This window comes from Neovison vison, chromosome 2 (assembly GCF_020171115.1).
Source record: "Neovison vison isolate M4711 chromosome 2, ASM_NN_V1, whole genome shotgun sequence".
Classification (NCBI taxonomy): domain Eukaryota; kingdom Metazoa; phylum Chordata; class Mammalia; order Carnivora; family Mustelidae; genus Neogale; species Neogale vison.
In genome coordinates, this window is record NC_058092.1 from 148,746,934 (window position 1) to 148,760,269 (window position 13,336).

Sequence of the window (13,336 nt, forward strand, 5' to 3'; positions counted from 1 at the left end):
AAGTATAGGGATAGAGGGCACATACCTCAATGTCCTCAAAGCCATCTATGAAAAACCCACCGCAAATATCATTCTCAATGGAGAAAAACTTTTCCTTTTTTCCCCCCAAAAAGAAAGCTTTTCCGCTAAGGTCAGGAACACGGCAGGGATGTCCATTATCACCACTGCTATTCAACATAGTATTAGAAGTCCTAGCCTCAGCAATCAGACAACAAAAGGAAATTAAAGGCATCCAAATCGGCAAAGAAGTCAAACTATCACTCTTCGCAGATGATATGATACGATATGTGGAAAACCCAAAAGACTCCACTCCAAAACTGCTAGAACTTGTACAGGAATTCAGTAAAGTGTCAGGATATAAGATCAATGCACAGAAATCAGTTGCATTTCTCTACACCAACAACAAGACAGAAGAAAGAGAAATTAAGGAGTCAATCCCATTTACAATTGCACCCCAAACCATAAGATACCTAGGAATAAACCTAACCAAAGACGCACAGAATCTATACTCAGAAAACTATAAAGTACTCATGAAAGAAATTGAGGAAGACACAAAGAAATGGAAAAATGTTCCATGCTCCTGGATTGGAAGAATAAATATTGTGAAAATGTCTATGCTACCTAAAACAATCTACACATTTAATGCAATTCCTATCAAAGTACCATCCATCTTTTTCAAAGAAATGGAACAAATAATTTTAAAATTTATATGGAACCAGAAAAGACCTAGAATAGCCAAAGGAATATTGAAAAAGAAAGCCAAAGTTGGTGACATCACAATCCGGACTTCAAGCTCTATTACAAAGCTGTCATCATCAAGACAGCATGGTACTGGCACAAAAACAGACACATAGATCAATGGAACAGAATAGAGAGAATAGAGAGCCCAGAAATGGACCCTTAGCTCTATGGTCAACTAATCTTTGACAAAGCAGGAAAGAATGTCCAATGGAAAAAAGACAGCCTCTTCAATAAATGGTGTTGGGAAAATTGGACAGCCACATGCAGAAAAATGAAATTGGACTATTTCCTTACACCACACATGAAAATCAACTCAAAATGGAGGAAGGACCTCAATGTGAGAAAGGAATCCATCAAAATCCTTGAGGAGAACACAGGCAGCAACCTCTTCGACCTCAGCCGCAGCATCTCCCTAGGAACATCACCAAAGGCGAGGGAAGCAAGGGCAAAAATGAACTATTGGGATTTCACCAAGATCAAAAGCTTTTACACAGCAAAACAAAGTTTGCACAGTTAGCAAAACCAAAAGACAACCGACAGAATGGAAGAAGATATTTGCAAATGACATATCAGATAAAGGGCTAGTGTCCAAAATCTATAAAGAACTTAGCAAACTCAACACCCAAAGAACAAATAATCCAATCAAGAAATGGGCATAAGACATGAACAGACATTTCTGCAAAGAGGACATCCAGATGGCCAACAGACACATGAAAAAGTGCTCCATATCACCCGGCATCAGGGAAATACAAATCAAAACCACAATGAGATACCACCTCACACCAGTCAGAATGGCTAAAATTAACAAGTCAGGAAATGACAGATGCTGGCAAGGATGCGGAGAAAAGGGAACCCTCCTACACTGTTGGTGGGAATGCAAGCTGGTGCAACCACTGTGGAAAACAGCATGGAGGTTCCTCAAAATGTTGAAAATAGAACTGCCCTACAACCCAGCAGTTGCACTACTGGGTATTTACCCTAAAGATACAAACGTAGTGATCCAAAGGGGCACGTGCACCCCAATGTTTATAGCAGCAATGTCTACAATAGCCAAACTATGGAAAGAACCTAGATGTCCATCAACAGATGAATGGATCAAGAAGATGTGGTATATATACACAATGGAATACTATGCAGCCATCAAAAGAAATGAAATCTTGCCATTTGCGACGGTGTGGATGGAACTAGAGGGTATCATGCTTAGCAAAATAAGTCAAGCGGAGAAAGACAACTATCATATGATCTCCCTGATATGAGGAAGTGGAGATGCAACATGGGGGGTTAAGGGGGTAGGAGAAGAATAAATGAAACAAGATGGGATTGGAAGGGAGACAAACCATAAGTGACTCTTAATCTCACAAAACAAACTGAGGGTTGCTGGGGGGGAGGGAGGTTATGAGAAGGGGGGTGGGATTATGGACATTGGGGAGGGTATGTGCTATGGTGAGTGCTGTGAAGTGTGTAAACCTGGCGATTCACAGCCCTGTACCCCGGGGGATAAAAATATATTATATGTTTATAAAAAAATAAAAAAAAGAAGAATGTACCTCTTCTAGTCAATGAAATCTTAGTTTAATAAAGCCCAGTGTATGTGCATACTAGGTCACAATGTAAAATACATTTTTCTTATGGGTTGTGGTGTAAACATTTGAAAGCCCCTATTTTAGGAACTTCAGTTAATGATCAAACCAAACCAAGCAACCGGCAAATTAAGTGATTCTTCCTTGCTTCCACATGTCTCGGTCCCTGCACTCCTTTAAGGATTTCAAGAGATATCTGCTTCCCTCATCCCACTCTCCTCTTCTCACCAACTTTTTATTCTTTCAGAAATGTTTCAAATATAATGAAATAAAACTTCTTTGTGCCACCTAATGAAGTTCTCAAGTGCACGTTGGGGTGACAACTGCCCAAGGCAAGAAACAGAAGATCCCTGGCACTCCGGCATCCCCTCCTGATCAGTACCCTTCCCTCTCTACAATTCTGACGTCGTCATACACATACTAAAATCTATACGGTCAGTTTTGATGGTTCGGGCTCTATGTAAATGGAACCATTCTGTAGGAATCATTTGTCTTTCTCTTCAGTCAACACTGTAAATTTGGTGCTTGCAGCTCTCATGTTTATTTTTTAGGGTCAAGTTTGTCATCCTTTCTATTCATGGGCATTTAATTTGTTTCCAGCTTTGGAAAATGATAGGCGGTGTGGTCATGGACATTGTCTTCTATGTATCCTGGTAGATGTGGATTGCTGGGCATAACAGAGCTGGACTTTCTTCAGTTTAGCTATGTAATACTGCACCCTCCACAGATAGGTTACAAACTGACATTCTCACCAGTGTGGGAGGGTCCAGACCCACCAACACTTGACATTGTCAGGCTTTTACAATGTTGTTAGTCTGAAGGGTGTTTAACAGTACCTCGTTTTAAATGTGCATTTCCCTGAGTAATACAAGGTTCAGTAATTTCTAATTTATTAGCCATTTGGATTTCTTCTCTGAAGAGGTGCTTCCCTTTAAGACTTTTGCCCATGATTTTTACTCACTGATTTGTTGTTTTTCATATAGTTTAGAATTCTGCAGTCTGAGATGTTAGCCACTAGTCTCATGTGGTAATATAAATTAATAGAAAATTCAGTTCCTTAGTTACACTATGCATATTTCAAATGCTCAATGGCTACATGGGGCTGGTAGCTACTTTATGGGATGGCAGAGAACTACAGAATGTCCCCCCTTACAGCAATTTCTACAGGAAATTTCTATAGGAGAGAGACTACAGAACATTTCTGACCTCACACAAAGCTCTCTAGGACAGGACAGAACTAGAGAGCATTCCATTGTACAGCCAATCCCACCGCACGATGTTGCTCTAGACGCTTGTCTCTGTTGCGCTTGTATTACAGGTATCTCCCCACATTCAGGGCCTGTCCATTAGTGCTTCCATGGTTCTTTTGATGAATGAATATTTTGATTTTAACCAATCTTGTCCTTTTTGGACAGGGCTTTTTTTCCCCTTAGGAATTTCTTCCCATCCCAAGGTCACAAGGATGTCCTTTTGTGCATCTGGAACTGTGTATAGAGTGTATAGAGAGGTAAGGGGCCAATTTAATTTTTCCCCTGTGGATTGCCAATTGTCTTACCCTGTGGTGACAGCCTGTTCTTCCCCCTTCTCTGTATGCATCACCTGTCATAAATGAAGTGTATTTGTGTTTCTATGGCCTTTCCACTTTTCAGTCCGTTCCAATGTCCTTTCCATTTCCCTTACTCAACCGTAGCTGCTGGGCCCAGATTGTCAGCCACCTGCCTACTGTATTGTCATGGATACTCTCCAGTCTTTATTTGAATTCTTGGTAGCATCAGGACAGTTGACTTATTTATTTTTTTTTAAGATTTCATTTTTAAGCAATCTCTACACCCAGCGTGGGGCCCCAACTTACAGTCCGGAGATAAGAGAGTCGCATGTTCACTGGGCAGCCAGCCAAAACCACTCCCCTACCACTCCTGTTTTGAAGTACTTTCTTCTCTTGGCTTCTGGGGCAGCGCCCTCTCCTGTTTTGCTTCCTTTGTTGGTGGCTTCTCCTTTCTGACATTGGTTCGGGCTCCAGGACGTCTCATACCGAATGTTGCCAGAGCAGAGTTTTAAGGATGGATGCCTGGGGAGCCGGCCTTGCATTCCAATTGTCTCCTAGTGACAAGACAGGTTCATTCTGCTGGATCTGGGGGAGCAACCAAGGGGTTTGAGATGACATGGAATCTCTTGTGGATGGGTCCTAAGCTGTGTTTGTGTCCATGAAGTCCTTGGAATGGGGCGGTGGCACTGGGGCCCTGAAAGATTCTCCTAACCAGAGATGTTGAGACAGCAACTGTACTGGTTTAGTTGTGAGGCCTCATCTCTTTTTACGCTATGCTCTTGTCCTTGGTAATCACGTCCATTTGGAAGGCTTCAAATTCCAACCATATGCTAGTGACTCTTGCCTTGTCAGGGGCAGTCAATGATTCACTGGTCTAATGCAAGTTGGAGATGTTTGCTGGAACTTCTGGACATTTTTTCCTTGCTCTTAAGAGTAAGGAATGGGCAGTAAGCTCACATGCCTACTGGATATCAATGAGGGGGGAGTCTGGCCTTCACTGCTGTTGGTAGCCCTCTCCCAATGGGATAAGTCAGGCTGTGAGGGAGCCAACCGCAGAAGAGAGCACAACGGAGTTACAGAACCCAAGTAAGGCCCTTAGTGAGTTGCCTGTGAAACCCACCTGACCTCTACACTGATATGTGAACCAATAAAATACCTTATTTTTAAACCACTTGGAGTCAGATTTTTGTCCCTAGTAGCAGAAAGCACTCTAATGAATCTAAGTCTGAAACTCGCATGTCAAGGTAGACCTCTGCTCTGAACTCCAGGTGTGTTTATCTAAATGCCTATCTGGTATTGTCACTTGGTTCTCTTATATGCACCTCACATTTCAGAGATCCCAACCTGCACTCTTGATCTTTGCCCAGAAACCTCCTCCTCACAATAAATGGTAACTGTATCCACCAAACTGTTCATGCCAGAAACATGTGGGTCATCCATGATTCCTGTCTTTGCTCCCCAGACAACCCACTGGAGTCTTGCCAACCCACCTCTAACATGTTCATCGGATGTGTCAACTTTTCTCCATTTTCACTGTGGCCACTCTAGTCCACACCATCCTTGTCTCTCTCCACAACTGCAAAGATCTTAATTGGACTCCCTGCTCACTCTCATACCCTCCAATCCTATTCCTTACAGCTGCCAATTTTAATCAGTAATTATTTCACTTTCTATAGCACAGCAGTTAAAAGATGGATTATGGGGTAGGACTGATGGGCTAGTTATCTACTCTACACAAGAAATTACCCCAAACCTCAGTGATCTAATACGACATTTGACATCTCACAGTTTGTCAGTTAAGAATGTGGGCAGACTTTGCTGGATATCTCTGTCTCAAGGTTGATCAGGAGGCTGCAGTCTTATCTGAAGGCTGAACCGGGATAGGATCTGCATCCAAGCTCCCTCGTGTGGTGGTTGGTGGGTCCGCACAGGTTGTTGGTTAGAGGCTGCTTTTGGTTCATTGCCTGAGGGGCCACTCCACATAGGGCAGCCCACAACATGGTAGCTGGCTTCCATCGGTTGGCTGTGTCCTGCAGTGCTTGGCACCGATGGGTTCAGTAAATGTTGCCTTGTTATTCTGTTGAAGTGCAAGTCCACTGCAAATGTGTCTATGTCTTCTTGCAGCCAGGGATATTATTAAGGTGGAACTTGGACTGGGTCACTTCCCTGTTGTATACCCTTCAGTAGCTTCCACCCCACCTGGGATAAAAGCCAATCTTCTGAAGGGGCCCAAAGCCCTTGCAATTATCCAAACTTGTGTCATGCTGTTGTTCCTTACTCACATTGCTTCAGCCCCTGTGGACTTGAGTGTACCAGGTTCTTTCCCAGGTGGGGTCTGGACCATTCTTCCCTGAACTCTGCCGGGCTAAGTCCTGCTTGCCTTCCAGGTCCCAGCTTCATTACTAATTCTTTGGGGAGGCCTTCCTTGACTGCTTCATCTAAATTAGATCCCTGGGCATATTCTTTCATTGCACCCAGTGTAGCACTCCCTACTATTTGAAATTAAATGTTTATTTACGGGATTACTTGATCGATATCTGCCTCCCTCTTTAAACTATAAAGTCAAACCAGTTTTGCTTACTCTTGCATTTCTGCCCCGATACAATGTCTGATAACAGATACATAGTTAATATAAAGATATCTCTTTAAGGAATTTCAGAATCATGGGAAAGTATCTAAGTTGTTCTTCAATGGGTCAAACTGCCAAGGAACATCTGGATTCCTCAAATTCTATAATGAAGATTTTCTGTTTACCATAAAGGAGTTTCAGACTTATTTGGTTGCTATGTAGGTGTCAATAATATGAATCCTTGCTGTGGGCTGGGCATAGATATAACGGACACTTTTCTAAAACATGCAACTGAAAGACAAGTTGAAGTACAGACTAATCTTTTAATCCATGTATTTAAGTACCAATCTGGGTAATAGCAAAATTAGAAGCCTACATATTCAATGGATTTTTTTAATACAACCAAGACATTTTTAATATATGAATAAAACAAATGAAAAGCTAGTAATCACAGCTATCCTTAGAAGCTGGATCTTGAATATATAAAAAAATTTCGAATTGATTCCCATTTCATTCCTATTTCTTACTTTCCTTTGTCTCAACATTCTCTTTCTTTTGGCCAGCGTACTGCTACATTGAAATTACAGTCAGGTTTTTCTGAGCCTATCAGCCTATGGAATTTCAAGAGGTTTGTTTTTTCTGTTTTGTTTTTGCTTTTTTTTCCTGCACCGTATATACATTGCAGAGATTTATCATTGTGGTTCATAATAATTGAGTATTTTCAAGTTTCTTTTAATCATATATTGTTTAAGTTTGTTCTCACTGCCAGTTTCTGATCCTGCTAGATATTGCTGACTTACCTAGCAAAGGGAAGCGTGAGTCTTATAACTATTGCCAGGAACATTTAGTTACTAGTAACCTCAGGCAACTCTTTACCTGGTACTGTGGGAATGAGGGGAGACAAGAGCCTGGGAAAGGGCACGAACTCTGGAGCCACACTTCCCAGATGTAGATTCTGGCTTCATTGTTTACGAGCTCTGTGACCCTCTGGCAAAGTGACTTACTCCAACAGGGCCTTAGAATCCTTGTCTTCAAGATGCAGACAAAAATGGCATTTATCTCACTGCGTTGTTATGGAGATAAAAAGTTAATTTTCATAAAGCTCATGGAATGATTTCTGGTAGATAGTCAGCACTATCTACCAGAAATCATTCCATGAGCTTTATGAAAATAACATACATATATATATGTTATATATTCATATTTTCTTTTTGGAGGTTGTTGTTTCCCTCCCCTTCCCCCAGCAAAAAAGGTTTTTCTGGAGCGCCTGGGTGGTTCCATAGTTAAGCATCTGCCTTTGGCTCAGGTCATGATCCCAGAGTCCTGGGATCGAGCCCTGCATCAGGCTCCCTGCTCAGCGTGGAGTCTGCTTCTCTCTCCCTCTGCCTGCCGCCCCCCCCCACTTGCACTCAAACTCTGTCAAATAAATAAATAAATAAAATCTTTAAAAAAATAAAAAAAGGTTTTTCTGTCATCAGGGCTGTATCCTCCAGCTAGAACTTGAGGATACTGAATACAGAACTTCTACGTAACACATCCAAGCTATGGGACCATTCCACGTTGTGTATAGATAATAGAGCTTCTCTGGGCTTTGGCTACTTCATCTACAAAATGGTAGTATCACCAGCCCTGTCCGCCTAATAGACTTGCTCTGAAAAGGAATTAAAATGCAAGACAGCAACCTGAAGAGCGTGTTCTTATGCATCCTTGTGGCCATAAACATACATATGTACCCCTTATGATAGTTCTAAGATTCTGGGAGCGTTGTGAGGGGCGTTCTATAAAGTCAAATTATCCCACACTAAAGTTAGTTCAAAAAAAGAGGCCAAAGATGCAGAACATTAAGCGGCTGAATTCAAATGACAAAGTATATACATGATCAGTCATTTGAAGACTGAGCAACCTAATACAGTTTTGTGTTCAATTAAAAAATTTTTTGCATTAAAAAACAAACACAAAGCCTTTCCAAATCATCCATGGTCAGTGGTATTTTCACTTCTGAGAATGATTAGGCCCAATTTAGGGATTTTATTGGTTCTAGCAATATACCAGACAATTTAACCTAAGAGTTCACTTATTGTAGATAAGAACACATTTTAATTCTATCTGGGCTTCTTCTCTGCACACTACATGGAAGGGAAAGCTGGCTGAGGCACTAACGGATCCTTCTTACAATATTTCAAATACATCAGTTTTTATGAATGAGAAATATTTCCTATTAATCAGTATCTAAGGCTCAACTAAGTTTTTTTTTTTTTTGGCATAGACTTCTAGAGTCTTCCTTTAATTTCCTCATAATCCTTGGTGTTCTTGCCAGGAAATTTTGTTTCATAGTACATTTAAAAAATTCTGGCATCATTTAAATTTTTGAACGAGTCTTTTATCTGGAATTATTTGAGAAAAAGTTTAAGTTAATTACATAGCAGAGTTCTTAAGCCCCTTAGAAATTTTATAATGGGGATCATTAAAGAAAACTGGAAGTGGGATCTTCCCAAATTAGTCTAGATGGTAAAATATATGTTGTCTCCTGTTGGCAACTGCCAATCTTGGATATATAAACAGTAGTAAATGTTACCAATAATTCCTGTGAATGCCAAGAGGAATCAAAGTAAGCCGAACAGAACACAGGAACAGGTGGGAGTGCCCCTGAGTTGGGGCCAGTCTGGCCGACATGATTGGCTATTATCCCCAAGAGAGGTGGGGGGCACATCACCCAGGAGAGGCCACACACCCGCCTGTCCTCATGGTTTAAATGAGATGACAACACTTTTTTTTTTTCTTTTTTTGGAAACTAAATACATTTTAATAGAAAACAAAATACAAAATAACTCTTTTCAGAAAACAGAAATATTTAATCCTTTTTTCCACGAATTTGAACTCGCTTTATCCTCAAAGCACAGTTTTGGATGCGTGCGTATGTACTTACGATTTGTTTCACAAAGTGTTCGTTAAACCGCTATTGCAATGCAGGAGGTGGGAGCCAATGATGGCAGGAGGAAAAGACGTTGAGAGAGCCTCGCACCTCCAAATAAATGGGCATTTGGAAATTTCACATCTTCTAATTCTATCTTTTGACTTATCACTTCCAATCCTTTTCATTTCTTTACCACCATCTGTCCTTTCAGGGGAGAGAACTGTTCATACAAGTGCAGCCGTGAGGAACCTCTTCCTCTCCCACCAACACTGCGGGAGCCCAGGACTTTCTCAAACCAACCCTCCCCCCGCCCGCCCCACTTCTAGACATGTCAGCCGGAGTGATCCATCCATCACCCAGAAAGTTTCCCTTTCTCCCCAAACACTGTGCTACCCAATTCTCTGAATTCCCTGAACCTCAAGATTCCAAGTATCACAGCCAGTGCCAGGAGTAAAACCTGAAAGATGAGAGCAGAGAAGGCCCCTCTGCCAGTGCTAGGTTTCCTCTTCTCAATAATAATAATAATTATAATTATAATAATAAAAAATCCTGGTTCTCTGTAATTACGGAAAAGGAGAGACTTTTTGCCAGGATGATCCCTGCCCCCGGACCTAGTTCCCAGCCCCGCCTTCCTGCACCGGTAAAGATCCACCCCGCACCCGCCATCGGAGCAGCCGTGAGCAGGTGGCACTGCTCCTCCTAAGGGTGCCCCATGACCATCCTGGGACCCAAACGCAGCACCCGGCGGCGAGGTAAGCAGCATCTCTTACGCGCGGGAAAATGAGACAGAGACACGAAGGTGCTCACACGAGGACACGGGCGGGATCTTTGTGGGAACTCGCAATCTGACCTCTGGAGCCTCTTCCTTCTCCGTCTCACGTCCAATCACAGCACCTTCCCCCTCCGGTCCTTCGACATTATGGGGGGGGCAGCGAGCGAAGGGGTGACGAGCTCAGGATGTCTGCACGGGATGGAGGGGGGCGGTGGGGGGAGCAGGGGTCAGGGGAAGAAGCAGGGAGTCTTTCACAGTCAGTCAGTGATTCGATCTCGATGTGTCCTAAGACTGGCAGCCTGGAGGCTTTCCACGACTGCCCCAGTCCCTTACGACAAAGATTAAAAAAAAAAATTTAATGTTCCTGATTTTCTTGTGTGATTCCAGTCACTAGAAGGAGGTTGCAGGCCATGAACTGCACGCTCAGCACGTTGCTCATCTGCCCAGTGTACACGCCCACGAGTTCGCCTGAGGAGCCGTCGGCAGGTGCACTGCAGTGTGTGTTCCTGATGTCCCAGACGCGCACGGAGTTGTCCATGGACGCGGACGCGATCAGGCTGCTGTCCGGGCTGAAGGTGAGGCTGGTGATATTGTCCGTGTGGCCCCTCAGTTCTTTATAAAGGGTCCCAGAGGCCAAGTCCCATAGCTTCAGCCGCTGGTCCTCGCCGGCTGATGCCAAGTACTTACCGTTGGGAGAGAAGGCAAGAGAGAGCACAGGGCCGCGGTGGCCCGTGAAGAGCCTCACTGAGTTGCCCTGTTGAGCGCTCCATAGCCGGACAGTCTTGTCGGTCGAGCCCGTGGCTAAGTAGTTTGAATTAGGGTGGAATTTGACACAGTCCACATCTGCCAGGTGTCCGGCATATATTCTCAGCGGGTACGTCCGATCAAATGACCACAGCCTTGCGGTGCGATCATGGGACCCGCTGGCAAAGTACAGGCTATACGGGCTTATGTCCAGGTCCCACACAGGGTAGGCATGTCCTTGGTACAACACAGTGTTGGTGAAACTGCCGAGGTCCCAGTACCTAATGGACATGTCTTCAGAACAAGAGAGCAACCCTGAGCTGTCTGCAAGGAACCTTGTGCTGTATACTGGTCCACAGTGTCCCCGGAGGATCTTCATCTCTGTGCCCGCATTGTCATCCTCATCATCCTGGGGACAGTGGGGGGGAGGGGCGGGTGGCAGAGAGACACACAAGGGAAACATGTTTAGTGGTCTGCCATGAAAACCAAACAGTCCAGCAAAAAGAAAAAGAAAGAAAGAAAGAAAGAAAGAAAGAAAAAAGCCACTACTTGAGAAATAGCCTCTGACCAGTAGATGACAGTGGTCTTGTCCTTAAGGGCGACCCCAGGAAAACAACTCACAATTGCACAACGAAACACAAAGTCTCGTGCAACTTACAAATTGTCTTCCTCAAGTCCATCTTGTAGCTAAGACTCAATCAAATCAAAAGTACACAAATGCCAAGCTATCATTACACGGTAACGACTGTGGACCTTACTGTCAGGCTGGGGGGAACAGGTTTCCAAGGCTGCTTCAAAGATCGCCCACGGTCACTTCCACTGTTAATCCTGACAGACATCATTTGGAAAGATTTACTGCCGAGTTTACATTAAGTTCTCAGATTCTTTTATTCTGTGGGCCTGTCTTCATCTGCTGGATTTAGCTGCTTTCTAAGCCACATTGCTGTTTCGGCTCCACTAAGAAAATTTCTGGCATGTTCATTACTCCCCTGAGTGGGGTCAGTGATGAAGGTAGACATGGTCTCACTTTAAAATTTACAAGAAACTGTTGCAGGAGGTTAGCCAAAATAAAGCCTGGATGTATCAGAACAAACAGCAGACCAGAAAGGTGCAGTTATCAGTAAGCAACACTCATCCCTTGTGACCAGGCACAAACTGCCAGTGTCCAAAAAGAAATAAAGATGAAGTTTTAAAACTGTGACTTTCTGGAGGGTCTCAAACATTTTCCCAAGTGAGGCATGGGTTCAGAATGGCTTTAAACAAGCCGAGTGACTCATGGGATTCTTGGAACTAAAAGTGGGGACAGAAAAGAAGACAACCACTCATGGTACTGAGGGAGGGAGTCCTCCTACCTCACCCTCTTCCCCACAAGGACAGTATCTCTGCTCAAAATCCGTTTTCCCTTCATTCCCTCACAGACAAGCTCCTTAACACTACAGCTGTCTCTACCCAAGAATTCACAAATGAAAATGGGGTTTCATTAAATGCCAGAAGGAGGAGTAAGAAGAGTCCTGAACCAATCGGCTTTGTTAGCTGAGATATAAATACGTCTGTGGGCCTTAAGTTCCTGTACAGGAAAATCGCATCTTTTTAACTCCCATTTGAAAACTATTAAATTCAAAATAAAACAAACGCCTTCAATGTGTACAGATTTCAGAAAAAGTTAAGAGAAAATAAACACTGATGTCCATGAATATTCAAAATGCCTATTCCAGACACTCAACATTAAAAATACATAAGCATTTGGGAGCTTAACGTTCTACCGCGTGTTACCAAGAATATTAGTAATTTTCCTTTCAAAAGAGGTTACGACAACACTTCAAAATTTCAAGGATGACTCACTTCTGTACACCAGAAAGATTATATAAAAACTGTGGGAGCAAAAAACGACCCCAGATGAATTACACTGAGGCCCTTTGGAAGTGAGTGGTGGATTAAAGGGCACGTTACCATCTCTGGGTCTTAAGTGGTCTTCGTTTGGAACAGGCAGTTAGGGAAGCGGGTCTTCAGCTCCTTAGTGGGGACCTAAACAGTGTGCTCAGAGATGGGACGAGGGGGGTGTGCCAGGAGTCAAGCTGGCACTTCCCAGGGGTCTTGATGACTGTCTCGAGCACATGGACAAGCGCCTGGTGGATTCTATGGACCAGGAGATGGGGAAACCAGAGCATTCATGCTGGCTATCGCTATCAGCTCTTTGCCAGGACCACAGCTTAAAATAACCCAGCCACATTTTCTTCTGTGGCTCAACCCAGTCCCACAAGGGCCTTAGCACAGAGCTAAAACTCTGAACAAGTAGCTGATTCACACATGCCCAGCTCCAGATTCTCTCTTCCTTCCATGCTCACAGGGCAAAACCTCAAATTCCCTACAACTGACTGAACACCCAAGAGTAATGGGCATGCGTTCCAAATATGAATTTTTAATTTGTCAAGTATATTTGTGTCATGATAAATCATACTATGTACATTAT

The 13,336-nt window shown here is 43.3% G+C and overlaps 1 protein-coding gene and 1 long non-coding RNA gene across 9 annotated transcripts in view; one reads left to right on the top strand and one right to left on the bottom strand.

The window, feature by feature from the left end:
* The first annotated feature begins 2,286 nt into the window (after positions 1-2,286).
* Positions 2,287-9,646, top strand: LOC122900542. Its single transcript, XR_006383245.1, has 3 exons — positions 2,287-2,755; positions 3,737-3,828; positions 9,562-9,646. It is a non-coding gene; the product is annotated as an uncharacterized LOC122900542 (long non-coding RNA).
* The window catches only part of TAF5L (TATA-box binding protein associated factor 5 like), a 29,969-nt gene continuing 25,898 nt past the window's right edge, over positions 9,266-13,336 (bottom strand). For all 8 annotated transcript variants that reach the window (XM_044239291.1, XM_044239294.1, XM_044239292.1 and 5 more), the window contains exon 5: positions 9,266-11,275. In XM_044239291.1, coding sequence (XP_044095226.1) covers positions 10,478-11,275 — 798 coding nt within the window. In that variant the 3' untranslated portion in view covers positions 9,266-10,477. The remainder of the gene's footprint in view (positions 11,276-13,336) is intronic.